The sequence below is a fragment of the Cololabis saira genome, chromosome 16 (genome assembly GCF_033807715.1).
Source record: "Cololabis saira isolate AMF1-May2022 chromosome 16, fColSai1.1, whole genome shotgun sequence".
Lineage (NCBI taxonomy): Eukaryota > Metazoa > Chordata > Actinopteri > Beloniformes > Belonidae > Cololabis > Cololabis saira.
Window position 1 is genome coordinate 28,616,442 of NC_084602.1, and position 19,006 is coordinate 28,635,447.

The 19,006-nt window shown below is 42.2% G+C and overlaps 1 protein-coding gene across 8 annotated transcripts in view; it reads left to right on the plus strand.

The window, feature by feature from the left end:
- ralgapa2 (Ral GTPase activating protein catalytic subunit alpha 2) overlaps nucleotides 1–19,006 on the plus strand; it is a 120,743-nt gene that overhangs the window by 96,071 nt on the left and 5,666 nt on the right. For 3 of the 8 annotated variants that reach the window (XM_061744157.1, XM_061744163.1, XM_061744158.1), the window contains 2 exons: nucleotides 14,964–15,085; nucleotides 18,169–18,605. In XM_061744157.1, the coding sequence (XP_061600141.1) occupies nucleotides 14,964–15,085; nucleotides 18,169–18,413 (367 nt within the window). In that variant the 3' untranslated portion in view covers nucleotides 18,414–18,605. Of the gene's footprint in view, nucleotides 1–14,963; nucleotides 15,086–18,168; nucleotides 18,606–19,006 lie in introns of those variants that run through there. The other 5 variants (XM_061744159.1, XM_061744160.1, XM_061744164.1 and 2 more) reach the window with 2 other exon arrangements.

The window sequence follows — 19,006 nt, forward strand, 5'->3', positions numbered from 1 at the left end:
GCAGAACCATAAATCAGCTTTACACAAAAACGTCATCAACGGGAATTTATCGTTTTTACCGCGAGATGACAAATTCTTACCGTGGGGAATTTTTTTGACGGTTTATCGTGAACGGTAAAATATCGCCCATTCCTAATGGCCAGCAACAGTTGTTTCTCTCAATTTATTTCCAATACCCTTAACTCTTTGGGATTTTGTTTATACACCATGCTCCACATCAGCAAACTGCCAGAATGCCTTCTTTTTATAGAGGTGGCCACACCTCTATAACCACTGATGATCTGTTAATCTACTTCTATATACCTCATTTTTAAGAGTGTGTTAATATGTCCTGGTATACAGGAACATGTGCTTTTTTCACATGACTGAATCATTTAAAAATATGTCTAAAAATGCAAAAAAGCATGTCACCAAAAAGAGTAATATGTCCGTCAGAGATCCCCTGACCCTTGTCCCGCTACTGGACCAAGTAATGGCTGCACAGTGGACGAGGGGAGATGATCCTAGTGAGGGGAGTGAGGTGCTGCTGATTCTGGCTCGGGCAGAAAAACCTGCCTGTCTGCTTTAAGTGATTAGCATCCAGCTAGCCACTCCATCTGTTACCCCTAGCCCTGTTTAATTAATGAACTTTATTTTTCCACCCCACAGCCAGTCAGCACAACGCTAAAGCAAAAGCTGTTAGCCCTCTCAGGTTATCGTGTTATCCCCCCCCAGCCCCAGTCTGTGGGTTCTCATTGATTAGTTATGTTTTGTTTTCCCCTCTTTTGTCTCAGGGTTCTTGAAGGGAGGGATAATGAGCTTTCCTGGCAAGCGGTGCTGCTTGGAATCTGAGGATAAATGGGAATGATTTTGCTTTTTTTTTTTGTTGTCTTTCTGCCGGACTTGGCAGAGACGTGAACTCACATGCCACCATGCACGTTGGTGTGAATGTGACTGAAGATGATGTTTTTTGTTGGTTGTTTTGTTTTTTTTTCCTCCGTTGGGTGGGTGTGAATGGCTTTGAGGTGTGGGGTATTGCATTTCATCCCTGCTGCTCCATTATTCCTCTTCAGAAGCAGGGAGTAAGGAGCGCTGTTTAACAGTTGGCTGTGTCACGTCTCGTCTTCAAGCCATCTGAAGCAAAACTCTTGTCCTGTCCTCCTGTTACCACCAAGTAGTCTTTTATTTTTTCCCCTTTATGTCCCTTCTTCCTTCCGTGTCTCTTGCTACAAGGCAGTGAACAGCCCTTTGTCCGGCTAAAGCTGCCCTCTTTTGTTTGAGCGGCCCTTTTTATCCTTGTGCTAATCGCCATGGTCGTGTGCCTGAGTTGGACCCCATATTTCATGCTCAGCTCTCCTTTGTTTGACACACCGCCCCTGATAAGAATCCCAATTCTAGGGCCTCTCTGATATTGAAATCCAACAGCGGAGTAGAAAGAGCCTTCAATCATCCATTATCTGTGCTCCAGTGATTACCATTCAATCTCCCGGGGTCCAGGCTCCTCATCACTGGCCCCGGAGTTGAGGCCGTCCCTTGAAAGAACCCACATCCCTTAACGCCTGTGTCACATTCAAGCATCTCCATAGATATTTTTCAGGCCGTCATGAGGCAGCTCCGCATTGAATACTGCTGGGAAATGTCAGTGAAATGTCATTGATCATACCCCACCGGAATCTCTTAGCCTCTGAAGTAGGCCTTGGTTTATGGGGACTCATGAAGAAACTTCGTGACATTAGTGGGGAATATTTATCCCTAATTGGCCACTAAATTTTCTATTCCCTCTTTTTTTCTGTTCAGACTCTGGAAAGGTTCTTTCTTTAATTAGGTTCCATTGCCTTTAATGTTGCAGACTTAATTGGCAGTGTTAAGAAGGAATTAGTTGATTATTTATAAGTTCCACATTAATGCCTCTTTAAATTGTTCAAAGGCACTGTCTGCTTCTCCTCCGGCCTGTGGCCATTGTTCTCTTTCAGAGGATGTCCTTGTGCCTCCCAGCATTTGCATTTTTGCACTAAATGGAATTTTCTACATTGACAGACAGGCAAAGCAAACAAAGCAACAACAACAACAAAACATTTAAGTGAGCATCGCTGTGCATTGTCTGCCTCTTCTTACAGCAAGCAGCTCTTTGATGTGTTAATACTGATGGTCTGTCTTTTATTGTCAAGTGGTGGTGGCGGCGGCTGAAAGAGAAGCAAGTGAGAAATACAGGCCAAATCTTTCCGTGTCTCAACTGCAACAGGCTTTCGTAATACTGAGTCCGATGTCCAACAAAGACAAATTGGTTTTGGTTGCAGAAGCACCACCACCACCTTCTGGTAGGACGATTGTTTTTGCTTAAAGGTAAATAATCCTCGGTACATCTCACATTAGAATAAAAACCCATCCTAGTTTCAGCAGTTGGCTTTGTATTTATTATTTTGCCAACAGTCTTGTTTTGAACTATAAGCAAAGCGCTACTTATCAATTTATCTAATGCCCCAGATTTAGATAAACAACTGCTTGCTTCTAGTATCTTTTGAAATGTCTCTAATGTAGCCTGAGCATCTTCATTAGTTATGTATAGCTTCTAATTACTATTGATGAGACTCGAGCTGATTTGGGTACAAATCTATAGCTTTTGTTATTCTAATGAGTGTTATTTACCCTCAGATCTCCAAACCAGGGGGCTTTGGAATAGTTTTTTTCCCCCCTTTTCTTACATGCAGATATAGCCGGGGCCACTCCAGCTACACCCACTTGAATTTTTTTTTTCTTCCTTAAATCAGCCGACTTTGACAGAATCCAGTTCCCCATCCCCCCACATCATCGCCCGTCTGCGTGGATGTATAGCACTTCCCGCTCCTCCATCTGTTTTTGTCCACCCATGAAAAGGTCCATTATAAGCTGCGGGATGCACGGTTGACGTGCAGCAAGCTACAGTTTGGCCCATCAAGCTGGTGTGCCCCAAACTTAGACTGTGAATCCAAGAGGCCCTATCCCTCCCCCTACCTAGCTCATTTCGATTATGCATAGTCTCTGTCAGAGATCATCAACCAAGCAAGTTTTTTATCACAACATTGTCTCCATCTTCCCTTTTTTTTTAAGTATAAAAGCTTCCAATGTGAATTGGGCTCGGTGCTTGCCCACTTGCTGATAGCAGACTCCTGATTAACCCTGGAGTGACTAGCTAATGTCATTGAAGGGGGGCCACCTGGCTGTGAGACTGTACAGTCAGCTGCCACTGAAGGGCCAGAATAGGAGACGACCAGGTGTTGGGCTCCAGCCCCCCTAATTGTTGCCATGTAATAGCCTGCTTGACTGCACAATATAGCCCAAGGGCGAGGATTAGGAAAAAAGCTGTTGCCAACACAGAAGTCTATTTTCTTTTTTGCCCAAGGTTTTGTGTGTGAGTGTTTCCCTGCGTGCATGCGTATGTGTATACATACATGCATCTCCCTCCACCGCCCTCTTCATTCATTATGATGATAATAAGGAATAAGAATGGGGAATCCTGCCTGTATTTAAGCCCTTACCAACCCAAACATTGACCATAGACCATAAATGAAATGAAATTTCTCTGTAAAAAAAAAAAAAAACGAAAAAAAAAAAAAACAATACGACAAAACTTTATAAGAAATAAATATTAACATCCTGCCCTAGATACCAAAAGCATTTCCATTTATCATAATATAATTATGCCTAAATAATTAAAGCTAAATTGCTTTCCATGTAGTATACAGTGTTCAGATAAGCACTCTTATTAAATGGTGGTTGTTACCTCATTGATTGATAATGTCTAGTAGCAAATTTAATCACTCTCTTGCCGTTCTTAACATTGACCTCAGATACGATCAAGTGTAACCTAGTGCTAATTTCTATCAATCCCTGTACGTTCCTTGTATTTCCCCATAGATGCAAAATAATCCTTTCCTAGGTGGCGCAATGGAGGGGAAAGTGATTTTACACGTAGGATGAAGTAGCCAGAGATGCTTGGCATTAATGCATTGTGGTTATTCTGTTGCACATGCCACGTGCATCATTAAAATTGCAGAAGCCTCTACTCATTTTGTTTTAATATTTCATCAGTGCTTGTCTGAGCAGCGTCATCGTGGGGTCAAAATCAGAGTCATTTGGCATGACCCAGAGTTGGCACACCCCTCTTGTAATTTAAGTGTCTGATCCCTTTTCTAGATGTCGAAGAGATTAAAGGAACGTGACGGCACTAAGATTTCCGAGGGGGCTTTGCAACGGGCCACCAGCCGAGTGCCAGTTAGTTCCAACGATATTAATTGACAAAACTACCAATTTAATCAAAAATAGCTGGAAGAAAGAGTGTTGAAATTCCTCATAAATATTCAGATCAATCATTGTCTCGCTGCAGCATGGCCTTCTGTGTTTCATTTGACTTTTTTTATGCTTTTTTTATTAACATTATTAAAAGTTCAAACTGAGATCAGATAGGGCGTGTTGTTTCTTGTGCCAACTCTAAACAAGTCAAATGTCAGGAACTGAAGAAAAAATATGATGCGCGTTCACCTCAGATAGCTCATATCATTCCCACTTTTGTCCTGACCTAATAAATGTTTCCAAAGGGCTCAGACATTCATGTCACTCTGGCGATCATCGCTGACAAAGGAGACCTTCAGAGGAAACTCTCACCCAGCTACTCATGGCACTGTATCTGTTAATCTTCATCCCTATCAGCCTTCTGTAGCTCATCTTATTATGACTTTCTGTTAATACACAGTGAAGGCCGGTGTGACTGTCTGGCCATAATGGGTCTGTGTTTGATTAATCATGTCAACCCTTTGTGTTTCACATCTAAGGCTGCTGCTGTATTAAGACTCATCAATGGAAACCAGGGTCCTTTTCAAAATGAAATTGGTTACAGACTTAACTCATCTGAAAGTGTGAGCCTAGTAAGCTTTGATGGCAGTCATGTTGTGTTGAACAAACCATGCCAGGTCATATGATGTCACCAGGTATCATGCGGCTGTCCGATGCCTCTCACGTCTGACGGTGACTTGTTGCTTCACCATTTGTGTCCTGTGAACCACCAACAATCAGAAGGTAGCACCGACCCCGGTGTCAGCGCTGCTCTTATGATTTGTCGTTCGGCAGAAATCGATTTTTAGTATCCCCCCGAGGAACGGTGAGCTGAGAATTAAGAAAATGGGTGCCTACTTCTTTCAGTCAGCTCGTAAATAACCCGGTCATGCCAGCTAGCAGACGTCAAGTTTTGTCTCCAGCTTTGGCCCAAAATGTGGGAAGTCACTGATGGACAATGGTGATGTCACAGGTTAGGAGTGATGTCACAGCCATAACAACCCCATCCGGCTGTCTGAATGCCAGATGGACGGTAGAGAGGTGTGGAGGTTGGAGCTTAGAAAGCTCTTGCTGTGGGATGCTTACCCCTCTGGAGGTGTCATTAACCCGGGCTTACTGTTTGACCTGACTCCTTTGGGGCTCCTGAGCTCCAGTTTCGTGGAGCCACTAATTAGACTACTTGTTAAAACTCTCTGAAAGAAGCTTCTCCTCTGTAGCATCTGCTGTTGTGAAAAGTCTGCGCTGAACTAGAAAATGGACACACAAACACCTCCATTCATCATAATGCACGTGTGACACATTTAGACATTTTCTTTACTCCTGCTACACCTGTCTACACCAAAAAAAAAAGCTGTTTAATGAGACACCACAGTTTGAGTAGCTGCAGTATAAAATGGGAGTGACACACACACACACACACACACACACACACACACACGCTGCACAGTCACCCTACTGGCTGCTTCCTGTCATACATGCTCTCACTTTATCCATCTCAATCTGTTGTTCCTTCCCACTCTGCCATTATTCCTGCAGCCAGCTTTATTGCCACATTCACTCTGTGCCCATGTCTATCTTTCTCCCAGTGTCTTTCCATCTAAATTTCTCCATCTTCCTCCCCGTAATCACCTCACACCTCTGAGGGTCTCTGCTGAGACGAGCTTCACACCTCAGCCCTCGCCGTGACAACAGGTACCGCTGGCACTCACCACTCGGCCTCTCTCCAATCAACACCTGCTCAGCTTTATATCTCTTGCTTTCCTTCCTCTTTTCTACCCCTCCTTCCTTCCTTCCATCCCGTCTCCTCTTCCTCTTTCTACATAGTTGTATTCCTTGTTTTTATTTCCCAGCTAAAGATTTTTCCTGGTGTTCTCCCCATCATATTCCCTTCCCCATGCATTTTGTGCCATTTTTCCTCTACTTTTCTCTTCTTTTCTTACATGAAATCACTATTCACACGTATGCAGTCGAATCCTTTTCTCCACCCTGCAGCCTCCTGGAAATTCCTGTTGATTTAAATCTTCCCATACAAGTCTAGTCTGCATGTATTAGGCCACGTTTACACGTAGCCGGGTATTTTCAAAAACGGATATTTTCCCCTCTACGTTTTCAAAAATATCCTCGTTTACACGGACCCGCATGAAAACGCTGTTAACGTCATGCCAGCCAATCAGAATCCTGGAAAAAACATCAACAAATGACACGTGTAACTTCCAGTTAAGGCTGATTTATGGTCCCGCGTTACACCAACGCAGAGCCTACGGCGTAGGGTACGCGGCGACGCACACCGTACGGCGCGCATCGCCGCGTACCTTACGCCGTAGGCTCTGCGTCGATTTAACGCGGGACCATAATTCAGGCTTTTCTTCCAAGACGGAACGAGAGTCTTTCGTTTGGAGTGACAGAGAAGTGGAGTTACTTTTAAGTGTGACTTTAGAATATAAAACAGGTAAAATACAAGAAAATATTGACGGTGGCCAAACTAATTGTAAACACAGGTCGCACACACGACGCTGGTGAGTTTCTGGTGCATAATGTGACGTTCTGAAGCTTAAATCTCCGTTTTCCTCTGTTTTCCTCCGTTTTCCTCTGTTTAGACGCAAACGTGAAAACAGAGTTTTTGAAAATCTCCACTTTGGCCGGAGTTTTCAGAAATGATAATTTTTGGGGGCTTTGAGCTGCGATTTCGTGTAAACGAACGGCCAAAACGCATGAAAACGCCTCCGTTTTTGCTCCGTGTAAACGGGGCTTTACTCTGTTCTCTAGTCTAGTGGCTGCCAATAACACTCTGTGTGAAGTCATTTGAATTTCATGCACTTTTTTCATCTGATATATCTATCGAGTTGAACGGATACTCAGATCCTGTTCATCCGAATCCATCAAGTTGAACATCCGTGTTATGTAAAGCTTTGCCATCCAGCGATGAGTTTCCATTTGACCCAAGGAGATGGGTCAAATGCCTTTTGAAGAAAGGACATTTTAACTACATGTGCTTTTTTTTTATGCTGTTTGCACTGGCACCCCAACACAACCAAGCACCCCCATCTGCAATCCATTCCTCTTAATAGGCCAATTATGTGGCTGCTTGGAGTCAATAGCACTGTAAAGCTACTCTTGATCTCCTCTCTTCACCAAGGTCAAGCTGATTGGTCCAGGTTAATGGGTAGATGTAGGACGGAGAGAGGAGGGGGTCAAGCATGTAGAGGCACCCTCCACCTCGTCTCTCAACTGTCCCTCTTCACTTACAAGGGCCCCCTTTCCCAGCAGCGCTTCAACAAACAGGATTAACCTTGGCCACTGCCATGGAAGACCGGGGGTCGCAGGAGTGGTTTTGTCACCATGCATGACTTAAGATCTTTATGGCCATTGAGTAATGCTTAATTTTTTTTGATGGAAGTTCACAAAGCAAAAAATAGGTTAATCAATTTTGTCCAGATAAACATACCAGTTGTGTCTCGTTTTGGGTGAAACTGTTTAAAGAAGTTTCAAAGGGCATTCCTTCAGAGACGCTGTTTCAAGAGTTAGTGTTTAAAAAATGGACTGATTTGCTGCTAAACTTCTATTTCTCACTGGGTTTCTAGAATTCATGCTTATTTATAGTCCTGCTCTCTGTATCTTCTTTTTAATGCACGCTTTTAATGAAAAATGTCTTGTGCTTTGTGCAATTCAGTCTGAAAAGCAGCCTGATTAAGGCACCGTTGACAAAAAGCGGAGGAGTGAGTCACATTGAGGCAGATAGAATTGGAGCTTAAGTAGTGAAACGTCGGGATGGGGCATTTTAAGACTCAAACTAATGCTCTCCTGCCTAATCTGGACTGTCACCCCTATCCTGCTTTTATCTGCAGATTAGCCGTGTACATCTATATTGGTGTATATCTTAATCATCTTCTAGATTTGAGGATTCAGTTATTTTCTAATCTTTTCAACATTATTTTTCAGTTTTTATGCAAAGTGAGCTCAGAAGAGTTTCACAGTGTTGGCAGGAGCCAAGACTTGCTGGAAGACATTTACAGGTGCTTGCAGCAGGAACGATTCTTGGAGAGTCCCTGAGAGGAAACTAGAGACTGAGTAGATGCATTACATATAAGTTTACTGAAGACCAAATGCCTCTGCTGCCGAGTGAATTCATTTTCAGATATAATGTTTCAAATAGCTACAATTTTGCATTAGTTTGTGTGGTTTTTTGTAACGGTTGTCGTTGCTGCAGTCGTTTCAGTGTGACCAATCGACTTACCCTTATGCCGTCTGGAACAGTGACAACACAGTGTTATAACAGATGGCTCTTCTTGCTCTGCGAGTGGGCCTACTTAACGGTTGGAGCAGAGAAAGTCCCTACAAAGATGGTTATACAAACAACAGCAATCCTCAGTTTCTGCTTTGTGGAGGGAAAAAATACTTAGAGTGTGTGTGTGTGTGTGCTTGTGTGTGTGTGCGTGTGTGTGAGGATTTTTGTCAGCAAGAAGATTGTGGAAGACAAAGATTCCGAGTGGATGCTTTTCCCCAGAGGGACACCAGATCAGAGGTCAACTTGGGCTCTTTTTGGGAAACTGTTTGCATAGATGAAGGGTCTTAGTGTGTGTGTGTTGTCCCTACTTGCACACAAGTGCTGATGTGTTAGCATGCGTATGTGTGCAAGTGCTTTGTGCGGTTATTCACACCCCAAAATGGATCCCGGTGGACAAGCGTTTTCAGTTCAGGTCCCTGTAGATGGGCAGAGGGGAAAGAAAGAGAGGAGATGATGAGGGTTTGTGGCGGTTTGGCCGATGGGATCCAGCAGGGATGGGCCGGTCTGCTAATGAAGAGCCATCTGAGGCCTCCATTCACCTTGAACATGGGCCACTGCAGCTGCCCTGACCTTGGCTTTGATCCACAAAGATGCTTGACCCCCTCCATTCCCCCAGAGCTACCTCCCTGCCATCTGGACAGCATACATGCATATGTATATGTAGTATGTTCACACACCCACGGATTGCATATGCATGTACACGTATGTCGTCCTAGAGACAAATGCACATATGTCTGCACAGGTATGACGAGCGGCTCTCCGGATGTCGTTGGTTTACTCATCTGCATCCAAGCAGGCTGTAGGTCACTGGCTTTTAACAGTAATGAGAAAAATAAAAAGAGAGCACAACACATTATTTGAGATTAAAAAAAATATATATATATATACATACCGTATTTTCTGCACTATAAGGCGCACATAAAAGCCTTTAATTTTCTCAAAAACCGGCAGGGCGCCTTATAATGCAGTGCGCCTTATATATGATCATTACGGTAATTTCAGTTACTGTAGTCAGGGGGATTGTGGGTAATGTAGTTGGTGTCGCCGAAGTAATGGCGCTAAAAACGTCAAGACAACAGTAGCTATGCTGACTCGCATGATGGCGACTTTGACGAGACGGAGCAAAGCTAGTTTTTATTTTGTTAATAAAATTTGACATACTGTACTTCTTGTTTTTTTTTTTTTTTTGCATTTGCTGTAGGATTTTGTAGCATTTCCTGTAGCGCAGCTCCATCAGGTAGATACGTAACTCAACCCCAGCCACTATAGTACGGTATTTTACCATATATGCGCCTTATATATGGAAAAAGTTTTTAAATACGTCATTCATTGAAGGTGCGCCTTATAGTGCGGAAAATACGGTGTATATATATATAAAAATGTTGCTGCCATTGGATTGGATTTGTACTTTCCCCTCATTGCTCTTATACTGCCAGAACTCCCCAACTACAACCTTCATATCTCCAGATATGAGTCTCTTAGCCAAACTTGGTTTTACATTTATTCTCACCTTTCTTTTGTCATCGTTAAGGTCCTAGTGGTTTCCACACTCCATAGATATTACATTGGTTTCTTTTCTCCCTGATAGGAATGCAGCCACTCAGAACGTAGGGGTTCTTAGGAAATTCCCTGAGCAGTGCAACACACTCCACTCCCACGCGCTCTCTCGCTCGTATCCCACGTCAGATTGATTCAGCTCTAAACGGCAGTTATGTCACGGGTGACTTGAGTTCCAGCCCATCTGTGGAAACATAGACCTACCTGAATTTTCCCCTTTTACGTCACACAAGCTGTAGTTGAGTCACGCATGCAGTTCATCAGGAGGCCACATTTAGATGGAGTATAGGTTTTGGTATGCCAGGATTCATTTGTCCAGTATATTTGCAAGGCTGCAGGCTTTTTTGTTTTTTTTTTCCCCCCTAGAAGTAGGTCAGCATCAGCTGGGTTGGTGTCCACGACATGGGCATAGTCTTTGCGTCACTGTTCTGGATGTGTCCCTTGATTAAGTTACTGCATGGAAGTAGCAGCGTCCACGTACATGCAGGGGAACAAGCTGTGCCCATAGCTTGGTAATTAATTTTTTTTCCCCCCACAGATATTATAGTACATTCACTTAAGTGAGCTGAGCGTGGCTCTTGCTTTCACCCATCCCCAAAGTACCTTTTATTAGTCTCCCTCACTACTCGCTATCCATCTTTTTCTGCCGCTGCACCACATTTTTTGTCTCGCCTCTTGCCTCTTGAATTCTACATTATCTCCATTTTGTTCTTTCTTTCAAGGTTTTTTTTTTTTTTTTTTTTGTTCTCACCCACCATAATCCATTTGTCTAACTTAGATAGAGGGCAGCGGAAGGAAGTAGTGGAGGAGCAGCGTGTATCAGAGTCAGAGAGTGGCTGCTCCAGCTGGAGTCAATATTTGCTTTAGGAATCTCAATAACAGGCCCACAGTCATCTGCATCTCTGATAATGGACCACCATATGGCTCTGTTGACCCATGCTGTGCTGAGACTCTTTCTGCACCCATCCGTCTTTGTTTTTCATTAATCGGCTTCCCCCCTAAGTTCTCTCATGTCTTTTCATCAAGTCATACCTTCTTTTATTTTCTTTTTCCTTTCACTTATCACCTCTCTGATGACATTTTGTTATTTTTTTTATTTATTTTTTTAACAAACAACCTTTCCCTCTATTCATCATCCTGTAAATCCCCGATATGACCCACCAGACAGAGCTGTGACCCAGGTTACCATGGCAGCAAAGCTCGGGATGCCTACTCAATTTCCGACCCCGTTTCCACCAACTGAACAGTGAAAACTGTTGCGTTAGGAAGTGCCTTTATGTGCTTATGCTGCAACACTACTGTGTGGAAGAAGTGACAGTGCATTATTGGCAGCTGTAGTACCTTTTGTCTTTACATTTGAAGTGTGAAGTGTCACTTTTTCCTCATATGGATTTATTGGTATGACATCGTAACAAGTGTCTGAATAATACCGTCACCAGCCACTCCATTAGATTTAGGTAGGGCTGGCCGATATGGACCAAAAGTCATATCTCGATATTTTCTAGCTGAATGGCGATACTCGATATATATCGATATTTTTTCTGTGCCATAATTGGGGTTTCCCCCAAAGCATTATAGCATAGCATCTCTGTTAGCTTCATTTTTTTCTGAGGCAAACCCTTAAAAAAACAGTCAGTTTTAATACAATGCCTCGTGCCAAATGTCACACAGGTACATTTATTAACAGAGGTCTGCACAATATCAAAATGTATAAAACAAATGAAACAAAAATAAACTGCCTGCATATATAGAATAAAAATGCTTCTTGAATAAAATAAAACAAATATCCCTTTCCTGCATAACATTTAAATTAAAATACACTGTGCAATTAATACAATGTAGACAGTAACAGGCAGACTTTTCCACTGAGGTTGACAGTTGTGCAAATAACAAAACATTTGTGCAAATCTCAAATAAAACATTCAAGTCAATTTGTCACAAAATAAGCTATATCAAAATCATAAAAACAAAAAAACAAATTAAATTTTTTTTTTTTTTAAATCGATATAAAAGATATTGTGTAGTACCATATCGCGTTTGAAAATATATCAATATATATTTAAAACCTCGATATATCGCCCAGCCCTAGATTTAGGGTTTGGGATCATGTCGTCACGCTGCATTGCACTCTGGGAAAAGCTTGTCCTCCCTCACGCATTTAAACCTAAACATGGGAAGCGATGCACTGAATTTCCACTGTATTTGTTTACCCCGTTTACGTAAGGCCGTTTATGCATGACGATTTGTAGATAATACCACACTGCTATTCAGTTTTATTTTTAACACGTGCTTATTTAGCTAATATAATGGGGTATTCTTAAGATTTCTCTCAATTTTAGCTGTGATTTTGAAGAATTCTCCCATCCATCTGTAAATTACACATGTACCTGCTGGGCTCACCAGACCACTTTCACATGATTCCTAACCACTCGTAAGCTTCATCTCTTCCAAATAATGCTTTCTTGCTTTTATTGACAACTTGTCACGTGTATCAGTTAAAAATTCATCCCTTTTCTTTCCATGGTTCTTGATTTTTTTTTTTTTTGTCTTTTCACAACTCTTCTTCACCCTACCTGTTGTTGTGCTTAAGTAGCTACGAACATGGCTGCCACGTCCCTCAATGCAACCAAGCCCCTGTATTTTGGTCAACTGCTCGCTTACGCAAACCTCTCGCCTCCCAGTCACATGGCAGCAGCTGAATGCATTTAGGTACGGAGCCATGGTCATCTTGACGTTCAAACGGAGAATCAGCGTGAGGAGGAAAGGGGATTTAAGTGACCTTTTAACCTAGCATGGTTGCTGGTGACAGACAGAGTGCTCTGGGTATGTCTGAAATGTCTGATCTACTGCTATTCCCCATTCACAACCTCGGTTTACAGAGAATAACCTGAAAGAGAAGGCTTATTGATGCCAAGGATCAGAGAAGAATGGTCAGACTGGTTGAAAATGATTAAGAAAAGCACTAGTAAGACACACGGACAGCAGCAGCAACGGATTCTGAGAAAAATCGCTCAACGTGGCACAATAGAAAATGTGAAAAACTTTGCTTCGTCTGATGATTCGTGATTTCTATTGTGACAAATCGGCCTCAAATGTTTAAACCATGTACAGGACTGTCTCAGAAAATTTGAATATTGTGATAAAGTCCTTTTATTTTCTGTAATGCAATTTAAAAAAAAAAAAAAAAAAAAAAAAATGTCATACATTCTGGATTCATTACAAATCAACTGAAATATTGCAAGACTTTTATTATTATAATATTGCTGATTGTGGTTTACAGTTTAAGATTAAGATTCCCAGAATATTCTAATTTTTTTAGATAGGATATTTGAGTTTTCTTAAGCTGTAAGCCATGATCAGCAATATTAAAATAATAAAAGGCTTGCAATATTTCAGTTGATTTGTAATGAATCCAGAATGTATGACATTTTTGCATTACAGAAAATAAAGGACTTTATCACAATATTCTAATTTTCTGAGACGGTCCTGTAAGTATGGAGCAGTTTTATTCAGGAATGTTTGCAGCACGTTGTGGATTATAATCAAGGCAACTCTAAAGACCTATTTGGTCCTTGGTCTGCTTGGTACTAGCAAGGGGAACCGAATAAAATCATTATTCACCTAAATGGCAAAAAAAATCCATGAAATAAGTTGACTTTTAATATTTGCCTTAACTTTTTATATATAGTAAAAGATCTAAAAAAGAAAAACATTTTCCCAGGGAGATGTTCTTTGTTTCATCGTACCCTCTGTTCATCCCAGTCTGTTCCCCCGACTGTCTCTGGTGCTTTCCAGCACAGGTGCTCGTCATCCCTGCTTTGCCATGGTTCCCCTCAAAGCCGTTGGTCACGGCTGCCTTGGCCCCTGCTGTGGCATGTGCCCACAGCGGGCTCCTTGCCCATCCGCTGTCTTGTCCTATCTATCTAACCCAGACCGGTGCCTTTTAGCCCAGTCCCGCCTATCTCGGCTGAACCTGCTCCATCTTTGGCACCGGCACCGGTGCAGCCCAGCAATCATAATGAGAGGACAAGGAGGGTTCAGCATGCGATAATTAGAGCCCAGTGTTTGGGAGTTAATATTTTTATGAGGTAAATAGTCATTCTTATATATGCACATGCACTCGGTGCATTTACAATCATTATGCCTTCAAAAAGTACTTGCTACTCTAATGGTTCCCTGCACCACGTTTTATCCAGCATTAGCCTCCATTCCACAACAGACATAGCAGGATATATCCATGATAATGATATGATAATGACCATGAGAATGTTTTCCACCATCACCCAGCAGCCGTTTTACAGGCTTATTTATCTATTTATTTGTTGGTGCTTCCGCATTTCAAATCCAGTGATCCATCCTGCAAGCTGGCAGCCCCGGCCCCGGTCACTCGCTTGTCACTCACAATTTCAAATGGCTCCAATTTTCCCCCTGATGGCTCGGGCGCAGGGCTGGCAGCCCGTCGGGGAGGGAGGTCCTGTAGCAGGAGAAGCATTAGGGGGTAAAGGGAGGGGGGAACGGGCTCCGAGCATCACGCCACTCCTGATGTGTTTGTGTTTTTTACGATTATTTTGGAGACAGCATTCTCACTTGCGGTTATGCGGCATGGTTGATTATTCCAGTGTTTAAAAGAAAAAAAGAGAAGTACTGTCTATGTGGCTAATGCAACAATCAAAACATTTAACTGTTGGATTCTGCTCCGTGTAATGTTATGCTTTTTGTGACCTTTTAAAACCATTTCAAGTGTATTCATATAAATTGCAAGTGAAGGGTTCCTCTGCAGCCTTGTTTTCTTCTCCTTCACATTGTGTTTTCTCCCTTAACAAGTCCAACCCAGCTACGAGGAGCGGGCGCTCTATTTAGAGGCCATTGTTCAGAACCACCGAGAAGTGATGACCTTTGAAGATTTCGCGTCGCAGGTCTTCTCCCCCTCCCCCGGCTATCCAGTGAGCGGGACAGGTGAGAAAAAAGAAAGAAAAAAAAAAACACATCCACACTGCCCTTCTGTCCTCCTCCTCCGCTTTCTCTCCACCGCTCCATCTCTTCCTGCTGCCTCGTTACTTTTGAGCATTGTCCTCTCATGTTTTTTCTGTTTTCATCTCTTCTCCTACCTCTTTGTCTCCGCCAGTCTTTACTCCTTCACAACACACCTGTTTGCACCCTTCGCAACATTCTCCACCCCTTCATCCCCCACCCGACCCGTCTTCAACGCCTACGCTCACTGATGAATATCAAACAGGCCCAAGCTCTTCATGCGGTCCGACTGACTTCAAACACCACTCCGCTTTCTCCACTTCCTCAAGCCCCACTCACGCTACTTTGGGTGTGGGGGGGGGTTACCTGCATCTGTCTGCACAATTACTTCCCCGTGAATATAAGAAGCCCTTTTAATGGCAGTAGCAGAATGTGTGTGTATTACTTCATGAGCTCAGTCTTCAAAACTTAAAAGATCTGACTGAAAAACATAGCTTGCAGATGTCAGCGCAGCTCTCTTATCAGCCCCGCGATGAATAGAATGGAAAATGTGTCTTATCTTGTTTCTTCCTACTTGTACCAGCTCCGATCGATCTGAAACAGCACTGAAATCAATACAAGATTGCACTTTTCTACTCTATTGGATCCCGTCACATGCTCTGTTTTGACAAGGAAATCACTCCACAATGCAACACTGCTGATGCCTTGTCATTTTCAAATCTGTCAGGGCTTATTTATTGTAAAGGTGCTTCAGAGTGTACGGAACATATTTGTTGTTTGTGGGCAAGTGGCGCTTTTTTCTTTTTCTTTTTTTTCCTCTTTTTTCCCTCCCGCCCCCCTCGAGTGGCGGTGTTTGTGCGGCTCAGCTACTGGCAGGTGTGATATTCAGTCAGGCAAGATGTTATCACTCACATTTCCATACATATTTCTCCCTCTCTCTTCTTTAGAAGTGAAGCAGCACAAAGGACAAATCATGGGATGTTTCTTCACGTCTGTTAGCTGAGGCTGTTTATATTTTTTGAGGCCGGTCAGAGGTCAGGCGGTTGAGTCAGAAGTGAGAATATTGGTCCGTAGTTGCAGGAAACGCAAGCTGTGAAATTGGGTAGAGTGTGGATTTGTAAAGAGAGAGATTATTGGACAGGTAAAATTAACCAAATAAAAGATTTAGCAGAAAAGTCCAAAATGTTAAATGTGTTTCAGACCAAAACAAATAAATAGCAACAACAAGGTTTGCTTTTTGAGATGTGACCAGCACATTTTGTTTCAAATAGTTGACAAAGTCACAAAAAATAACTTAACTGAGAAAGAATAAATGTAAAATTAGCAGGAGCCAATTGTCCTCCAGTGGCCCGATGCTCCAGACCTGCAGCTTTTGGCACTGGTGAGCAAAAGTACAAGGTGTTGAGTGTTCAGAAAGATAACGAGGGAGGATGTATAACATCTATAAGATTTAGACTAAAAGATAGATGGAGCCGTGCTAAGTCTGCAATCACCACCTCTAGTCGTGATGCAGGAAGGTGGAGAAGAGATGCTGGGCTGCAAGCTACGGTTCTTTTGCCGTCGTCTGGAAGATCAAGCATTCAAACGGTGGTTCAAGAACAAGTCAGGACTCACTTAGGTCCATATCATTAAGCAGCATGAAGCCCCGTCATAGGACGTCTTGTAGAAGAGTTGACTAAATATTGAGCCGACCCTTTTCCTCATCGTGAGTGGCGGTGGGTATTCTTTAAATACCGGTGGGTATTCTTTAAAATGAGATTTACAGTGTCAGGAGACAAAACAAGCCTTTGAGGATGATTTGGGAGACTGTTACTGCTGCTTCAGCTGGACATCATCAACAGTTGTCAAAAATGTTATTCATTTGCCATTTCATGGCCCCTATTTGTAGAGCTGGGTAGAGTAGCCAAAAATTGTATTCAAGTAAAAGTACTGTTACTTCAGAATAATATGACTCAAGTAGAAGTAAAAAGTAGTCATCCAAATAATTACTTGAGTAAAAGTAAAAAAGTACTTGGTGAAAAAACTACTCAAGTACTGAGTAACTGTTGAGTAAAGTCTGATTTATTTTATTATTTAACACAACCATTCAAACAGACAAAAGTACAAAATAATCATTTTCAGGCAAATTAAATCAATAAAATAAATTAAAATTAATAAAAACTAAAAATACCTTAAATTAAAATAATCTTAAAGTAAATTCAAGTACTTTAATAAATAATAAAATGAATAAAATATTAACAGAATAAAAAAATTAATTAAGCACAAGTAGCACAAAATTTCAAGCCTTTATACTTTTCTTTTTTAACCAGAACTAGAACAAGCCCATGAACTCATAGAAACAGTTTCTTCTTCACAAATCTACTCAAGTAAAAGTAAAAAGTATAGTGATTCAAAACTACTCCTAAAAGTACAACATTTCTCAAAACTTACTCAAGTAAATGTAACTCGTTACTACCCACCTCTGCCTATTTGTTATTTATACTGCTAAAATTTGAATGTAGACAAATAAGTTAGAAGGGATCATTTCCATCTACAATCTGTTTAAAACTTATATTTGAGCTTCATTTGAAGTTTAGTATCGTAGGATTGAGTCAGAGCGTTGCCACATTTCAAGAAATGTAATCCTAAGAAATATGTTTTCTTTTCTGGAGACTATATCTCTTTTTTTTAGGTGTAGTTGTCACTTCTGTGTTTTCAACTCATTATTTTCAAGACTTTTTGTTGTAAGAAAGAGGCAGCTTGGTTTGTTTTCAGAGCCAGCAGCGCGGCGTGTGATGGTTCAGGTTTCGTACGGGGTAACCAGTGGGTCCCAATGTCTTTTTGCTCTTACTCTCACATCTCATCAGGCACAAACATGCTTTAAATGCGGCTGTGATGGCTGGCTGACTGCTCCTCATTTCACACTTCTTAAATGTGCTGCAACTCTATCATTCCTTTTGTTTGTGCAGGAACGTGTTGAAATTGTCCGTGTGTGTGAGAGAGTGAGTTTGTCTATCCATCTGCCCGTTTGTCCGCCCTGCTCCGGCTCCCATTGCTGCCACTAACATGTCATCCATGCCCCACGACAGCGTGCAGGCGTTGGCCGGGGATGGTTTGGGACGTGGAGTACCCCTGGGCCAAAGTGGACTGTAAGACTGCCTGCTTCTTTCACTCTAGGCATGATGCCCAGCCGCAAGCCACTAACATTCACCCATTCATTCAGGTCGCCGTGAGTCCCGTCACCATCAATAACGAGCCGTTTGAGCTTAATTTAGCCCTTTTTTTTGTAAATGCGACGCAGGTCTTGTATTGGAGTGCCAGTCCTGCGTGTTGATTGCTAAATAAAGCGCCCCTGCTGTATGTCAACAGTTCACTGCCAGGCTTTTAAACTAAAGCCCTTTCATCTCTTTACTTTCTTCTTTTTTTTTTTGCCGTCATTACCATCCACAGCCTCAGCTGCCATTATCTCGAACGTTTACTCTCACTCTTAGTCCAACGTCATGGCTTCCTGCATGAGCTACATCTATCACATGAACTCTCCATCATCCCTGCTACATCGTTGCAACTCTACACCTTTCACCGCTTGCTTAGTTGTTAGTGGTTTTTTTATTTTCTAGTGATTTGCTGTACTTTTTTAATGACGGACTGTGCCGGAGAGAACAAGTACTCTCTCTAGATGAAACTCTGTAAAAGCTCCCATGACCTCCTGAGGTGCCCCGGCATCTTTTACTCCTTCACCCTAACCAGCTCTCTACTCTTATCACTGGCGGTAAATGTTTCTAAGTTTTTCACCATTTGTGCTCTGGCTTTTGAAATGGTTTTGCTTTTAAAACCTGTGACCTACCGCTTCATCCGACACCATCAGACGTCGCGGCCTTGGAGGCGTCTTCAGAAAAATGCCACTTGTTGATTAACTCATCATGAAAA